We start from the raw sequence: 17,020 nt of genomic DNA on the forward strand, positions 1-17,020 counted from the left end.
TTTGCTGCGTTCTCTGCGAATATTGACGCGGAGCGATTCAGCGTTCACAGCGATATTATCGTCGTCGGTTTGTTCCAGTCTGATGCGAGAAGCGTAAGGCGGGAGAAAGGGCAAGACACACTATTGGGGTTCGTCTTGGTCTTTCAATCTCGAAAATGCACCTTGGAGAGAACGTGAATAAAACTGCTAGGCCTGTTACGCGCGAATTAAGAACGCATGTATCCAGTTGTCGCGTGACGCGAAATGAATTTCACCGCGACACTCGAGAAAAAAAATGTTTGGCATTTGTAATTATGATCACTAGGAAAAATAATTACTATTTATAACTATGATCACTTGGAAAAATAGTTAATAATTATGATAAAAAAACGATTTTTTTATATTAAATTCTGCTAGTGTTAGTGATAATAACCTTGCATGCATATTACTTACTACTATTCTTACTTTAGAACAACTAGAAAATACGAGATTGGAGTTTTACTCGTCATTCGAGAAGAGTGATATTTGTAACTATAATCATTTTGAAAAATAATTATTATAAATTATGATCAAGAGAACATTTTCTTTAATTAAATTTCACTATAGCGTTAGTAATAACCTTAACCGTAACCTTATATGCATGTTGCTGCTATTATTAGAACAACCAGAAAATACGAGATTGAGGCTAAAAGTAACTATAACTCTAATTCTAGTTGGATCAACCATTTTTCTCTGTTAGTGCAGTCGTTGTGTTAACAAGTTTAATTATTCTGTCACGACGACGCAAAGACGACGAACCAGCACGATGTTCTTTGCGTATTCGCGGAAAACACGCTTTACTAATCAGCGATGATGATCTTAACACGCCGCGGGGAAAAATCGTGATTGCAATCTCGCCATGATTATCGCGCGCGAATCTCATTGCATTTCCCGAACGGATTTTTCCAGCGTCCGAATATACAATAGCGGCGAATTTTTCTCGCATTGTCGCTCCCGAATGGCCGATAATTAATTTCGCCAAATCGGGAATGCGAGCTACTACATGTTGCATATTTTATTACATTACTGAAGTTTTGAACATCGATTCGCGAATACTCGATGGGTTAGATCGATTTCCAGCCTGACGCCATTTCTGGCGGAATAACGGAAAAGCACGCCACGAAAAATGAGGGAATCCGACGGATTTTACGTGTTACGTTGGCCGAGGGACCGAGTGAGACTAACGAGCCGTTAATTAGCCTATTGAAGCGGCCAAGACAGGCGGTCGAACTTTCGCGATACTCGACAGTTTTTGAGAATAGTGAAATTAACAGCGAAAGAGAGAGAGAGGGTGGAAGGAGGGAGAGAGAGGGAGTGAGAGACCGTAATTTAACCTGCGTAATTTCTACGACTTGCGATTCCGAGATTCTCTCGGTTAATTCCAGATAAATTTGATTCTTTAACCCTCTATGTACAATGTTAGGTTTGTGAGACGAATATTCGATCGCTTATCAACTTTTGTATTCGAGAAAATTTCCAGACAGCGCAAATTTGTAAATTTTTATTTTATCACGCTATTTATCTCATAGCTGACACTTTTCTATATCTCTGCAAGACAAATGTGTCGAAAAATATTAATTTTGAACAAAATTACACAATTAGGTAAAAATACCGATGTCCAAACACGTATTTAATCCTGACTATTTTTATTCTTTCGATCTTTAAGTACGATTATTTAAATGTTTAACATGAAATATATAAACATGTATCACAAAAAAAATATGATCAATCCTTAACAGAATCCTTTGAATTAGAGTTTCTCTAGTCAGAGTTAGGATGAAGCATGATGATTTCTGATTAGTCTGTATTCTTTTCGCTATTTTTAAGGAGTGGGAGTAAGAGAGAAGCTTCAAGACTGAAATAACGGAACATGTTGCAGTTTTTCTCTCATTCACTCGTTCATTCGCTTTCTCCCTGAAAATAGCGGATTATGTCTTAACTCTAACTTGAGGAACTCTACTTTGAGTCTTAGAGGATTTTATTCTTATATATGGTCTCAAGAGGACTCTCCTAAAACCAAAAAGAAAATTTTCCAAGTAAGTATTCTTAAAGTTAAAGGAATCTCGTCTCTTGTTTACGGTATAACTCGCATAGAAAATGTTTTGGGATTTAATTGGGATCCAGCTCGATTTCCCACAATAATTATAAGTTCTAGGTGGGAAATTTATATAGGTTCTGGTTAAGAGCTTTATGTTTAAAATACGCGAATCTCTCTAAATAAGAAACTTAGATAGATATTAGTTGGTCATCTTCAACGTGTTCCCGATTTCTATTTTAAATTGAAATTGAGTAAAATATATGAAACACTTTGAATATTTACTCTTTACAAGTATATATACACATATATTTGTAAAGAGTAAATACTTAAAATGTTTGCGAAAAAAATCATTATGAAGAAATTGTAATAGAAGACTGAACTAAAAAGGTAAAAAATATATATAAATACCCGGAAAATTTTCCTGACTTACAAATATATGAAATCGTCAAGTTATCCTCAGATGTACAAATGTATTCTATATTAGATATAAAATGAAAATGCATTATTTTATGTTTTAATATGGAATAGTGTAAACCAAAGGAAACATTTATTGTCTTTATTGCATTAATGGAAATGATGTAGTAAACATTTAAGAATATAATTCTTAATTGATATTGTAATGGAATAATCTATTTTGGGACAAAGTTGGACATTCTGATTGAAATCTAACTTGTATTTAATAAAATACAAAATTTCTATACGGAAAGTTTTGCTCTTAATAACAGTTTCTTTTGATAAAAGAGCATTTTGCTTCAAATAAAACATATTCCTCTGGATTCAAAAGCAAAAAAAGATTAGAAAAATATCTAGTAGGTCTCTGATTTATATAGTCTTTATTAGAAGAATATTTTTTCAGTAAGAGTTTTCCCTTAGAATGTGGGTTTACGGAAAACAGTTTTTCACAACTACAATTTTTTCTTTTTTTAAGTGATTCTATGTGTGTGTTTTGAATGCTTAAATATTCATATTTAAAGGCTAAAATACTAATGTCCAATACTAATGTCCAGGATTAGCTACGTGTCCGGTTTGGTGCTTTTCAAAGTCGCTCAGATCTGTCAGAACCAGATGTATTGCATGTCGCAAAAATATGACGCGTAGCGTTAATCGCCGTGTACGGAATCGACGCGGAAGAATGAGAGAGAGAGAGGGAGGGAGGGAGAGAGAGAGGGAGGGAGAGAGAGAGAGAGAAAGAGAGAGAAACAGAAAGAGGGAGGGAGGAAGGGAGAGAGAGAGAGAGGGAGAGAGGCCATTGCGAGAATAATTTCCCGAAACACGCGCGATTCAACGACGGCTTTTTCCTCTCCCGGGGCATTTTTCACCCCCGCGCTCCGCTCTTCGCATTATTGAATATCGCCTATTTGTCGGGTAACGTCTTCTCGCTCGTTCGGTTACACTTATCTCATCGCTGTTTCGACGACTTTCGCCCTCCTCCTCTCGATCTCGGCTTCCCTCCCGTTCGCCGAGGCGGGGGCCGGCGCGCTTGCCAGAAATATCAATTTGCGCGGGAGTGGTAACAGTTTGCTTGATTTGGCACGGCGGCGCGGCTTACGTCCGAAATAAATCTTCACGAGTGCAGTGTCGGCGGCCCGGCCCCGGAAACCGATTGTCTATTCGGATTTGACGCGAACGGCCCGACTTCTCGCGGGCGATATCTCATTTTCGCGCCACTCAACTCGCGTCTTATTTATTCTCCCGGCCGATTCGATCGATAGCTCGTCGGGAAACGCGCGCTGTCGCGCGCGCGGATGAACTATTTGCGCGCTTTATAAACGTCTCCTCCGCCTCAAGCTCGCCGATGTCGCGGCACGCGCGCCGACCTCGCGTCGTTACGTCTATGCCGAAGTTTCGCATCTCGCGGATGCAAAATTAAAAGGCGCCCATTGACAGGCGGATGCCTGGCGGAAGCGCATAATAAATGACGACGGCAAACGCGTAATTGTTCGGCCGCGACGCACAATATGCGTTTTGTCGTGGAAGTAAATGTGTTCGGAAAGCAATCCGTCGTTCGAGCGTTGGCATTCCGGGGGCAAGTTGCGCGTGTATCCGTCAGATGCTACTAGTTTCTCACGTATGGTTTTTCGTTCGCAATAGCGCACTGAGAGAAAAGAAAATGGTTCATCTAACTAAAATTACTTTTAGTCCCAGTCGTATTTTTTGGTGGTTCCAACAGGAAATGGTAGTAGTAGCACGCATACAAGGCTATCATCATCACTAACGTCACAGTAGAATTTAGTAACACACAAAATAGTCCTCTTGGTCATAATTTGTAGTAATTACTTCTCTGTGCGATTAGAGTTACAAGTAGCAAACATTTTGTTCTCAGTGTGTACGCCGCTCTTTCAGTTCCCTTTTATTCACTCTTGTGATATTCTATGCTCCCGAGTGCTTTTTTTTATGTTATCCATTTCACACAGATCATTAGCGCATCTTGTGTTATTCGTTAAGAAACTTTTCCAATAACTCATATAATAGATATATACAATAAGAAAACAATTCACTCCCCGTTCCTTCGTGCGAAATTTGCTCGCCACTGGTGTAAGCCTACACCTTACAACAGCTTAGATTAGATAAAAATGAAGTCAACAACGCGTCGGCAGAATGACGCGTCAGTCGTGAAATTGGCAGCCGAGCAACCTGCGGCCGATCGTAGCGCGGATTCGCGACCCCTCCGAGCGACCACAATCCTCGAAATCGTGATCGCTGCTAAATCCCACCGACGACGACGGCGGCGGCAGTGGCGGCGGCTTTTCGCGCGCTGGAAAAGCCGACGAGAAAGAGAGAGAGAGGGAGAGAGAGAGAGAGAGAGAGACGGGGCCCACACGCGGGAAAATAATAATAAGAGGAGCGCCCGCGGGGTTTGGGGGTAGGTGTACTGGCAGAGAGGCGCGAGGGGGACGGTGGTGGATGCATAATTGAATGAAAGCGTGGCGAACAGAGCCAAGGGGTAGTTCCTACGACTGGGAGGGGGCGGAATGCTATAATTTCAAGCCAGACAGTCATGCGTTATTCAGCGCCGAGGTTCTCTCTCTCTCTCTTTCTCTTTCTAGTTCTCTTTCTCTCTCTCTTTCTCCCTTTCTCTTCTCCTCTCTTCTCCTCTGCCTTTTCCGCGCCTCCGTGCGACCCTTCGGAGTCCCACCTCTTCATTTTCTCCTCTCCTTTTCATCCTGACCCCGCTGAGCCTCGGCACTTCTCTGTCCGCCGTCTAACACCCCCTTAACCCTTCTTCGTCCGCCGTCCTGATCGTTTCCCGTTCGTCACTCGCGAGGATAAGTAAGCGCGATAATAAATAGGCACCAGGACATGACAAGTGGGCGACACGACACACGCGTCTAACACGAAACGCGCGGGGTGCCACATAGAAGAGCTAATCGTTCCCGTGTCCCTCTGTGTTTCAGGAAAGCGACAATCTTTGGTGGGACGCCTTCGCGACCGAGTTCTTCGAAGACGACGCCACCCTCACGCTCACCTTTTGCTTGGAGGACGGACCGAAGAGATACAGTGAGTACACGCGAGTGTATTATTTGCGTTTACATTTAACTTTAAAACTATCGATTTACATGGGCTCCTGTTTTATTCATGAACGCCGCGAGCAAAGTAACGCGTCTGATAAGCATACGCCTCGTTCTCGTCGGATTAGGTTCTCCATGTGAGTAATAGAACAACTTTGGACCTCTTTTTTGTCTTATGAGTCGAAACAGGACTTTTGTTTCGACAATTTAAAAGGGACATCGAGTTGGATGCCGACTGACTCGGTCGAGGCTGAACTATATTAGCTAACTCGCGCTGTGACTTGGATGCGACCAAAAGCGTGATATCTCTGAATCGAGAGTTTGCGCGAGGTAGTCGCAGGTTAGCTTTGTTGCAAAACATCGATTTTCTTATTGGCTTCGCGTGCCGGGGGTGTCCGGTTATTTCGATTTTGAGCCAGGACAAGTTGCCAAATAGCGAGTAACGTTCAGCGCGCGAGATCACGAAGTTCCTCCCAGCTGCACGCCCAGAACCTTCCTGTGTCGAGAAAGCTGCTGGATATTGCATGCGAAATACGCTTTTGCGAGCCGCGCTTTTAACGCACAGATATTGAAAGTGACCTTCCGCCTTGGGGAGGAATAAAAAGAGCCGCATTGTAGATATTAACGATACATGACGCAACTAATAAATTGAAATAACGCCAAGGCCGATTTAAATATTGTACTTAAGAAGTAAGGAAAATGATTGAATGAGAAATTCCTTGAGGAAAATAATTTGTGAAATCAATTTAATGATTAAATTAAACCGAGATAATCGATTCACGAAAGAAATGTAGCGTCACGTGTTAAATCTTGTGAAGAGAGCGTATCTTTTCGCTTTTAGGAGAGAGGAGGAAACGAGAGAGAAGGAGGAGGTGGATAACGTTCTCGAGTGGGCATCCGCGATATCTACGTCCGTTATCTCCGTTTAATGCGATCGATTCCGCCGGCGAGCGCGATAATTTCTTACACCTCGACGATACCTCCCTGGCGATCCATTGTCACCGACACTTAATCGCCACAGCATGAGCCTCTTCCTCCCTCCTCTTGCCTCTCTGTACTCGTGTACGCGTACGCACCGCCTCCGTTCTAAATAATGACGTGCCACCGCACGGCAATTTTGCAGTCGGTGGATTTTAATGTCCGTTCCCATCGTCGCGGAGAATATACGACGACAACGTGATTACATGTCGCGCGCGGATGCATGTCGTTGTCGTCGTCGTCGTCGTCGTCGTCACCCGAGTACGTACAAATGACAGGTAGGTTCGTATGCGGCATAAGACGCGGCCGAACGAGCGCAGTAATGCGAAAAGCATTTTGTAATTAAGCGCGGAAAAAAGGGGTTTCCCATCCGACATGACTCTCCATCGTCGTCAACGTGGCGGCGCATATCACTTCGCGAAAAAAGAAATTCGAGCTTGGATTAACCAGATGTCTGGTGAAATATGAGCGAGCCGGAAAATCCGCGGTTGAAGTTACCCGAATTCCGTTCAAGTCAACAGGATTGTGGTTCGGTTAACCGAACAAGATCTCTGCCCAACCAGAACTCGCGACTGTTTCAAGTTGAGTAATTGTAACAAAATAGTAGTTAGGCTCTGCTTAACTAGGCGTGTTGTTGACTCGAATAGAATTCTAGTGACTTCAGGCGGAATTTCTGGCTCGTTCATACTTCAGCAGACACTTGGTGGGTCCAGTTAATTCTTTTTCTTTTCGCGCGTCCGAAATCCGGAGATGTGTCTGCCGGGCGAGGAGCAGGTGAAAAATTAACGTTATCTCTCCGCCTCTTCTTTCCGCTTGAATGATCCTCAACGACCTTCGTGATGCACGCTATTAAACTGATCGCGACCAAGTCACGTGATTCGTCGAGTTCTGCGACTGCGAATGCTCACGAAATAGGAGAATCCGGGGCTAGTTGACTAGCGGAGTCAGTTGGCCAAATCGGTTATTTTTAATGTTTTCTAACAAGTTACAAAATTAAATAGGCAAGATCTCTAATCAAAGATGACTTTGAAATCCCTGCTTGCTTGATTCTAAAATCCGTTAAAAAACAGTAGAAATAATCGACTTTGTCAATTTATCCCGGTGACCAAATAGCCCCGGTTTCCCCTGTGCTCAATTTCAGTATTACGCGCATCAGACGGAGGGATTTTATCCGATCTGTAGAAGAGGGGATGTGTCGATCGATCGCTCGATAAGCTCGATAAGCTCGCTGTCGATTTTAATCGCCGGTGCGTCTTCCCCGCGGCACGTTCATTGTATTTAATTTCTAATCGTTTTCAACCTTGATCCTTTTCAGCGATAGGAAGGACGTTAATACCTAGGTACTTCCGCTCGATATTCGAGGGCGGAGTGACGGAACTTTACTACACTATGAAGCACTCGAAGGAGTCGTTTCATAACACCAGCATAACCCTGGACTGTGATCACTGCGTCATGGTCACGCATCATGGAAAGCCGGTCTACACGAAGGTATGGACGATTCCGCGCTGGAACTCGCGCTGGAACTCGCGCGCTTACGTTAGAATTTATTAGGCTTTCCGATTGCCGTGGCACTTTCGCCGCGCGCTCGACTGCCGAGCCAAACCGTGCCGATAACAATCGATATGACTGCAATACCTAGGAGAAGTAAATGTAAACTTGCTACTTTCCTTTCTGGAATTTCGAGCGGGGACGTAGAGTTGCAAAGATTCGTACGCGACTGTTAGCAATCGCTCAAGATCATTGTGCATGTGATCGCCGTTTGTGCGTAATTAATGACAGGATCGATCGATCTGATACGGAATAGATCTTGCAAAGTATAGAGAGTCGTGAATTAAATTGAAGTTTCACCTCGGATCTCTCGTCTGGTGTCGGCGAGATCGTTTTCTAACGCGAATTCCGCGAACTTTGGCTTCGGCGACGCGCCGAAATCAAGCACCCTCGAAACAGACGAGACAGGTATTGTTATCTGAAACTCATTTTAGGTGTGCACGGAGGGTAGGTTAATATTGGAGTTCACCTTCGACGACCTCATGAGGATAAAGTCGTGGCATATGTCGGTGAGAGGTCATCGAGAGCTAGTGCCGAGGTCGGCTTGCATGCAGCAGGACCCGACTTTGTTGGAGCAGCTCAGCAAGAACATCACCAGGCAGGGCATCACCAATTCCACCCTCAACTACCTTAGGGTGCGTATCCGCAACGCGGGAGTGTCGTAACTCCGTCGTCGTAACTCCGGCACCGGATTGACTGCGTCCGCGTTCCCGCGACTATGAAATCTCTTGGGATCCTTCTTCTCACGTCACGATTTTTTCCGAGTTAATGGAGGGAGCGTCCACAATGAAGCGAAATATTGCACATGTTTTTCGGCAATAATATTTTTCCCAATTAAATCCCACGATACCTCGAAAACAAATCGAAAACGGTGGAATAAATTTTGTTTCCCACTCGCGCGAAATTTCGTTTCCGAGAGAGACTCAACGTAGAGCAGTGGAAAATCGATAATATAGAGAATACCGGGGCTAGATGTCCTATATTTTAGAATTTCGAAGTTACAACTTCTCAGGCAACTAATTTTTGTGACTGATTATTAAACATGATAGAGACGATCTTTTTCTACATATTAATGCCCGTCACGATCCTGTTAATGGTATATTTTGTGTTTTGCAATAACCAAAATACAATATACAGCAACGTGGCCATTTTGCCCTGGTATCGAATTCAGTTGCTTATTAGCGCAGGGAAAGAAGACCATATACAAAATATGTATTTTGATTAGTAGTCCCGGAATCTCCGCGAGATCTTCACAGCTCTCCTGCCGGCTCTTAATTATGGGTCAACTTAACCTCGCCCGCCCACACTGAGAAAAAAATTTACTAAATTTAAAAAAACGTTTGTTTGGATAGTACTGTAAAGATCTTTGTTTAAATTAATTACTTTCTAAAATTAAATAAAGAAGTTTTAAATATAAATTTGTTTCTTTAATTTTAGAAAATAATTACTTAATTTAAACAAATATCACAGTATTATCCAAACAAACGTTTTTTTAAATTTAGTAAATTTTTTTCTCTGTACATATACTCTATTTCAATCATTTTATGAATAAAAATTGCATTTAGCATCAGAAACAGCATGTTATACACTTGCAAGAAATTTAATTCTAACCTAGTCACTTAATTTTATTCAATCACGATGGAAAATATTACCAGAAAATCTTGAGAGGCTCGAAAACTTGTTATTACCAAGTCAGATTTTTCTATTTCTTAACTGTAATATTATTTCGATTTTAATAAAACGTAAAAGGAAAAGTATTTGTGTTCTAAAATTGTGTTCATTTCGCGATTTTGTGTGTATCCACTATGCCTCTCAAGATAGATAATAAAGAAAAGTACATGAACAACATATCTCTGGGGCCACATAGCCCTGGTGTCCCCTAATCCACTCGCGCTTCCCCAAGTTTGGGCAATCTCGCGCGAATTTACATCATGCGCAGTCCAATTCGTCTCGCGGGGACAACTATCGATGCACAATTATAAAAGACCACGATGCGCTTCATCTGTGAAGAGAATAATTGCAGAACATCCGCAGTTTGCGAGTGACGAAAGCTCACGTACAAAATCACGCGTCTGCTCGAGAGCCGGACACGCATCGGAAGTAAACAATCGCGGACGCAATAATAGCGGGGAAACGATCGCGGCGAGAAGGTGTGTCTGTCGGCGTGCAGGGTTAAGCCGCGAGAGCTGTCTCGGAATAACGTTCTCGAAAGTACGCCGGCTATCCGGGTTACGATCCACCTTCTTTCCGCGCTCGGAAGCGCTTTCACCGAGCGCCCGCGCATTCCGCCGTGTATCGTCCCGGAGAGCCGGTTGAAAAGCCGTCGATTGTTACGTCGCGGGAAAGTCCTCGCCCATTGTTGAACTGGTACACGATGTTCGGAAAGTACGAGCGGCTAAGAGCGGCCGCTCAGCTCGAATAATTTCTCCTCGCGAGCGAGGAGGAATCGTCGACGGGAGTGGCTGATTCGTGCGAACGAACGTCGCTTCGTCTCTCGCGAGTCATCCTTGAAATTTCAACTATGTTCCCGTGCTCGCACACTCCCCAGCATAGCGCGACAAATGAGGCCGCGTGACTTGGGGGCGTGCGAGGTACGGGAAGATGCGGCAGAGAGAGATGCGCAGGGCGCTTGATTTTGATCTGGATGAAAAGTTCGTGGAAATCATATGGAAGAGTTTACAGCGAACGATACTGAAAGCTTCTCAGAGAAAGCTTGCGCGAAGCGGGAAGAAGCGCGATGGCTCTTTTTCGTACGGCCGAGACGTAACAGGGGATTATTCTTTTGCAGTTATGCGTGATCCTGGAGCCAATGCAGGAACTGATGTCGAGGCACAAGGCGTACGCGTTGTCACCGCGCGACTGTTTGAAGACGACCTTGTTCCAGAAATGGCAGAGGATAATTGCACCGCCGGGTAAGAGAGGAGGTAGACAAACAGTTGCTTTACATGAGAAGCACCAGCCAGTAAGATCCAACGGCCATCGTGTCGACAACGGGAATCGCTTTTTGCCGTCGCGGAACGACGCATCCGTTGTCGTCGCTTTTCTTCGCCGCGTCGCGACTCTTGGTTCCACCGGTTTTTCCTCGACTGCCGGAAATCGCCCAATTTTCCCCAGGATCCTCCTGCGACAGCATCCACTCTTCCTTGTTGACGATCTCGCGTTTTTCGCAACGGTCGGGCTTTAGCGCGACGGTCAAATCGCGTCTTCTTGCGCACTGAGACCGAGCAACGTTCCCTAATATAGATAATTGTTATCCGTTTTATAGATAGATCAGGCGCTTGTGAGGGTTACAGCATTCTCCCATCACCCCTCCGTGTGCCCATCTCAGCACTGTACAGCTTTGATAGAGAGGTATGCTAACGGCATTAGTAACCTTAGATTTCTCGAAAGCTTTCGACATTGTGAACCATCGGCTGCTCCTTGCCAAAATGAAATATTGTAATATGTCCGCTTCCGTGCTTGTCTTCTTCCGATCTTTCCTTACAAACCGCTCCTTGGCACATCCTTCTGTGTGTAATTCTCTTCTTATTCTACCGTCATTTCGGTATCTCCTTCCTCCAATATCCTATCGTATCTTCGAGCGCACCTTGGGGCTCACTTCTTGGCCCGTTGTTTTTCAGCCTCTTCGCAGCTGATCTAATGCCCTTATCTAATTCGCGTATTTGTATATGTACGCTAATGATGTGTCTCTTTCGAAGTCTTTCGGAGTTTGAGACACGTGTGACCTTTAAGTATGAAGGTTGCTTGTCTTCGAAAGTTGTGCTCCATTGCTGGCACACTTTGTTTTCTCCACAAAGACTATTCGTCACTCAGTACTTTGTTCTATTTTTGTTCGACTGTATCGATATATTTTATGTTTTCTGTATTGGTCAACGTCTGTTTACTGGGCGCGGTAGAAGGCGAGGGGATCCAGTGTATCCAAAATTCTTGCTCCGTTTCACATATAATGTCAGGGATTATAAGCGTATCTTACTCTTCCAACATTCAAGTTAACTGACGATCCGTCAATATTTTATTCTCCATCTGTATCGCCTAATTATAGTAACTATTTCCTCATATTAAAGAAAATAATCATCTTTGTGTTACACTGCGACGCAGATTTCCAGGATTCGACTATGTCCTCTTCATTCGTTTTGAATCTCAGCCCTCCTTTTTCCCTCTCATCGCACAGTAAAACACGAAAGTGCTTTTCCATTTTACAATGCAGCGTGATTTTTTAACTCGCTACACCTAAATACATCCGTTACGATTCATCTCTCCCTACCTTTCGCAATATTGCCAGTCTCTACATCGTTTGTCACTTCACTGAATTATCACACCTTCTTCTATGTGTCCTTGTATTATCAATTTAGGACTAAGATATTATTCAGACATTTTTGGGTTAGGCATAATAACAGCTGTACAGTTGTCGCCTCATCCTTTGGATACTATCATACGAAATATCCAAATAAATGCAGATCAAAATGTATGTCACAGAAACGACTGAAGGCTAAGTACTCAACAATTCAAGAAATAATAATGTATGTCGGTAGAGATATCAATGACTCGGTTTCTTCCTGACCGCGTTTAGCGTTTCGTGTCATGTTCGCTCATCGCTCTTATCGTCTTTATCGTATTTACGCGTACTCCATGTTTCCTGTTTCTGCGACCACTCGCGACTTTGTAGGTCGTGCATACACCTCCTCCATCTCATATCCCTCTGAGGATCGAAACCGTGGAACCAAGCGCGTATTACACCAAATATCGCGATATCGAGCATGTTTTGCTGTAAAGATCGCTTGAGAGCGCAAAGTATTAACTAGCATGTGCGGGAGGGAGAGGAAGAGAGAGAGCAAGCGCGAAAGAGAGAGAGAGTGAGAGAGTGAGAGCGAGAGAGCGAGAGAGAGAGAGAGAGAGAGAGAGAGAGAGAGAGAGAGAGAGAGAGAGAGAGAGAGAGAGAAAGAGAGAGAGCGAGATAGAAACACGTATCTCTCAGCAATTTTGTGTGCGTATTTGCCTGCCTATCAGATGCATGCGAGTTTGCGCCGTGTCAGAGACCTTTGCTGATGAGAAAGGTCCACAGCTGGATAGTGCTCTTCGATTTATCGAGGTCCTTTTATACTTTCCCGTTCCGTGTCCGCGCCGTGCCGAAAATGTATGGTGCGGATACGGGGACGGACAAGTGTGAAGAGGACTGTTAGTCCGCCACGCGTGGCTAAACGCCATCGAGTGCGCGCGCGGGCGTCATCGTGTTGACGAGGAGCCTCTTCTTGCAGAATCGCAGCGGCCCGCAAGCAAAAGAAGAAAGCGAAAGGGCAGTACCTCGGGGCCGGGCAACAACGCGCCTCCTGCGCCGAGCAAGAAGAGATCGCCAGGGCCAAATTTTTCCCTCGCGTCGCAGGTGAGTTCCCCAAATGTAACCCCTAATCGCTACACGGAGAAAACATTAAGAATATCAGTTGTTCAAGTATAGTTGCCACAAATGTAAAATATTAATGTCATTTTTCGCCCATACATACAAGATAGTTGTAGTACTCTGGAAGTGACACCCTAATTTTCTTTACTACCTATTCATATTCTTCTGAGCAATACTCTCAGTGTTGTATGCTGCAACCGTACTCTACAGATTTCAACCATAGTATTTACTCTACAAGCCACAACAGAGAGGCAGCAATATTTCTTTGATTGAGGCAATTGTGTATACGAGAATGTATTAATTGAACATTGTATATCATAAGAATTATAGTTGTGAGAATTGTATAGATGGGCATGTAATAACAGTAACTTTCAATGTTATATCTATTTTACTTGAAATCACATAAATTTTCTCTTTGTAACGTAGAAATGTTGGTATAGCAATCATAGTAATTTTCTTTGTGTACATTCATTGATCGCCGATAATTTTCGACTGCGAAGCGAAACGCTAATTATATTTCCTTTGTTACAATGCAACGATATCAGGACGTAATGGTTGTGGGTGAACCCTCCTTGATGGGTGGCGAGTTCGGCGACGAGGACGAGCGACTGATCACGAGGCTGGAGAACACGCAGTACGACGCTGCGAACAGCCTGGATCCTCATAGTCATGACGCGTCAGGCGGCCCACCCCCGCATCCCCATCAGTTCCATTCGGAACCGACCCCGGGCAATTCCTGGCCGCCAGATCGTGGTCCCGGCCCGCCACAAGGTGGACCTGGCAGTCAGGTAACAAGCTTTGACCATGGAATTTTTAGCCCTATACGTAAAAAATGATAACGTTTAAAGAACCTACCGACCTACGTTTGGTTTTTAATATTTTTCTTCAAGAAGAGAAGATTAGACGTTACAAAGCATTGGAAAGCGCGCTCGTTGTAATCTCGCCGGGCTCATCTTTGCTAAATGCAATTATCCAGGAGTTTAATCGTTGTTTATTTTATATATGATACATGTTAATATAAACTTAGATTAAACAGGTAATATAATAAATTGGAAATATTGTATGTGTATATTGTTGAAAAATGAAACAAACATTACTCTTGTATTAATAATGTAAATAATAAATATTGTATTAATAATTCTTTTAGGAAAGAAAAAATTTGCAAGTATAACAAGGTCAAAGTCCAAACTCTATCACAAGCTCGAATAAACCTGTCGCACCCGGATGGGATCATATCGCGACCCCACACCAAAGATTAAAGCTAGGATTGACGAGAGACACTTTATAGAATAAGTTTTCTAATCTAGGCATGATATACGAGCACGGTTATTATTTCCAGGGTGTCCAGGGTGGCCAAGGTGGCGCGGCTGCGGGAGTACAGGGATCGCAGGACGCCAGTCAACAGCAGCAAGACAAAAAGAGCCCCGCGGTGAGCCAGTGAGGCCAGGAGTCCCCGCGCCCCCCCACCAGGGGGCGACGGGGGCGCAGGCCCAAGAACGTGGCTCCCTAGCGGGGCGAGAATCCTAGCCTCCCCACCGCCGCCTATCTGGGCCCTCCCGGCTCCACGGCTGGCAGAATGTCGCACGTCGGCGTACTACCACCGCTTGCTTGCCAACCCGGTCTGCCAGCCGCTCACCATCATCATCCGGAGCAGCATCCGCAGTTAGGTCACGTGACCGCCGCAGCCGCCGCAGCCGCCGCGATGGGGATGGAATCCTCGGAGCTGATGGCAGTAGCTCATTATCAGGCGCAACAGCTGCAGCGACAATTGCTGGCCGAGCAATCGGCCACGGGCGCAATGTTACCGCCGTCTGCTCAGCCTACTGGTGGAGGCTTGACGCAGCCGCTCCAGCAGCAAGGACAGCAAGGTCAACTGCAACCGGGTCAAGACCCATTGCAGAGCCTGGTGCAGCAACTGCTCTGTCTACAGCAGATCGAGTACTTCCTCGCGCAGCGCGGTCCCAAGTGATAACGCGAAGAACGGAGAAAATGAGAACAAGAGAAAGAGGTACAAACAGACAGACAGCAAGATAGATAGAAGACAGTTTCCACGCGGTAGTGAACCGGAGGAATGAGAGAAGCGTATGACGTGTACAGGACTCGATACTCGAGTGGAGAGAAGTAGAAATGAAAAGGAGGAGCGGGAAAGAGGTGTTCGCGTGTTCGCGCCGCTGCGAAAGTGCTGTTTCTATGTCGATAGACGAACTCTGCTCCCAGGCGAGAGTGACCCGCACCCGCCGTCGTTGCGGCTGAGAGAACGAACCTACTAATCCACGTGGTGAGACTCTTCGGGAAGATCTTTCTACTTTTGGACGGAGGGGAGATGGTGTGGTGTCTCCGAGTCCCTACCACGATAGTACGGGAGGAATTGTGAAGTCCGGATGAAGATGCGGCGGAGGATGAGGAATGAGACGACAGAGGTTGTGCAAAGTGTGCCCGTTACTCGTGGATCGCTACGTATCGTTTCGGGACACCGTGTGCGAACGGTGACCTCCAGAAATTAGTGGGGTCGAGCGTTTTAGCGTGTGATAAAAACTTTATGTCAGAAATTATGTTAAATATGTGAGAGGTGTGAGCAAAGAGTGAGACTGGTGGTGAAAGATCGCTTCGGACGGGAAACTGACAGGAAAAAAAAGAATAAAAAAAAAAAGAAACGTTACGCAACACGCGGCAGAGACGATTATCCCGCTCTGGCGCGAGTTGTGAATGAATCTCTGTCCGTAAACAGTATTCGTATAATTAATAGAGTAAATGAATATAAGAAAAAAAAATATTGTAAGAGGTAATCATAAGTATGTATTTGTGCAAACGTCAGTGTGCAAGTTAGACAGAATGCGCGGTGTGATAGTGACTAGAATGCGAGAGAGATTAGAATGAAAGGGAGAAGAGAGAGAGCAAACGAGTGTGCGAGGTTGCGAGTGCGTAAACGAGAGAGAAAGAAAGAAAGTAAGTAAGAAAGAAAGGAAGGAAGGAGGGAAGGAAGTAAAGAATGAAGAGGGAGGCACAGAAAGATAAACGAGAAAACCGCTAGAGTCGTCCTTGACTCGTAGATTTTTTAACCGCCGAGACCGATCGAATGCCAACGCACACAGACCCTGCTGATTGTCCCGGGGACTCTTTGTAGAATTTTATCCTTTATTATTATTAATAATTATTTAACGAACCACGAAAAGAGTGAGAGTATTTTGCACAGTAAGCGTATATAAGTGACCTCGCTCCGAAGAAGGTTCACGCGACGTCGGAATGCGTTGTAGCAAGTGTTTTAAAGTCTCTCGAGACCGAGACCGACGGTGGGATCAATTGCCGCGGTGCAGGAAAATTTGTAAGAGAACGGCCGCATGTTTCTGGTACTGTCGCTTCGCATTACGTTTACGGCACATTGCGGTACGACACGTAGCACAGCACGTACCCACGTCCACGTTGAATTATATCCGACCCTCTCGTACGCGGATTATTATAGGTGAATATTATATGTTTCATCGACTTGAACGCGATGTTACTTTTTATTTCTTTTTTTTTTTTTTTTTTTTTTTT

The 17,020-nt window shown here is 44.6% G+C and overlaps 1 protein-coding gene and 1 long non-coding RNA gene across 5 annotated transcripts in view; one reads left to right on the forward strand and one right to left on the reverse strand.

The window, feature by feature from the left end:
* Nucleotides 1–17,019, forward strand: part of LOC116850013 (LIM domain-binding protein 2) — a 140,204-nt gene extending 123,185 nt beyond the window's left edge. For 2 of the 4 annotated variants that reach the window (XM_032827775.1, XM_032827777.1), the window contains exons 3-9: nt 5,452–5,554; nt 7,859–8,031; nt 8,526–8,726; nt 10,880–11,003; nt 13,347–13,471; nt 14,032–14,274; nt 14,826–15,081. In XM_032827775.1, the coding sequence (XP_032683666.1) occupies nt 5,452–5,554; nt 7,859–8,031; nt 8,526–8,726; nt 10,880–11,003; nt 13,347–13,471; nt 14,032–14,274; nt 14,826–14,927 (1,071 nt within the window). In that variant the 3' untranslated portion in view covers nt 14,928–15,081. Of the gene's footprint in view, nt 1–5,451; nt 5,555–7,858; nt 8,032–8,525; nt 8,727–10,879; nt 11,016–13,346; nt 13,472–14,031; nt 14,275–14,825 lie in introns of all 4 variants that reach the window. The other 2 variants (XM_032827778.1, XM_032827776.1) reach the window with 2 other exon arrangements.
* LOC116850015 overlaps nt 1–17,020 on the reverse strand; it is a 113,329-nt gene that overhangs the window by 88,186 nt on the left and 8,123 nt on the right. The window lies entirely within an intron of this gene.

Source organism: Odontomachus brunneus, unplaced genomic scaffold (assembly GCF_010583005.1).
Source record: "Odontomachus brunneus isolate Ranch 3 - 2012 unplaced genomic scaffold, Obru_v1 Obru_scaffold_131, whole genome shotgun sequence".
NCBI lineage: Eukaryota > Metazoa > Arthropoda > Insecta > Hymenoptera > Formicidae > Odontomachus > Odontomachus brunneus.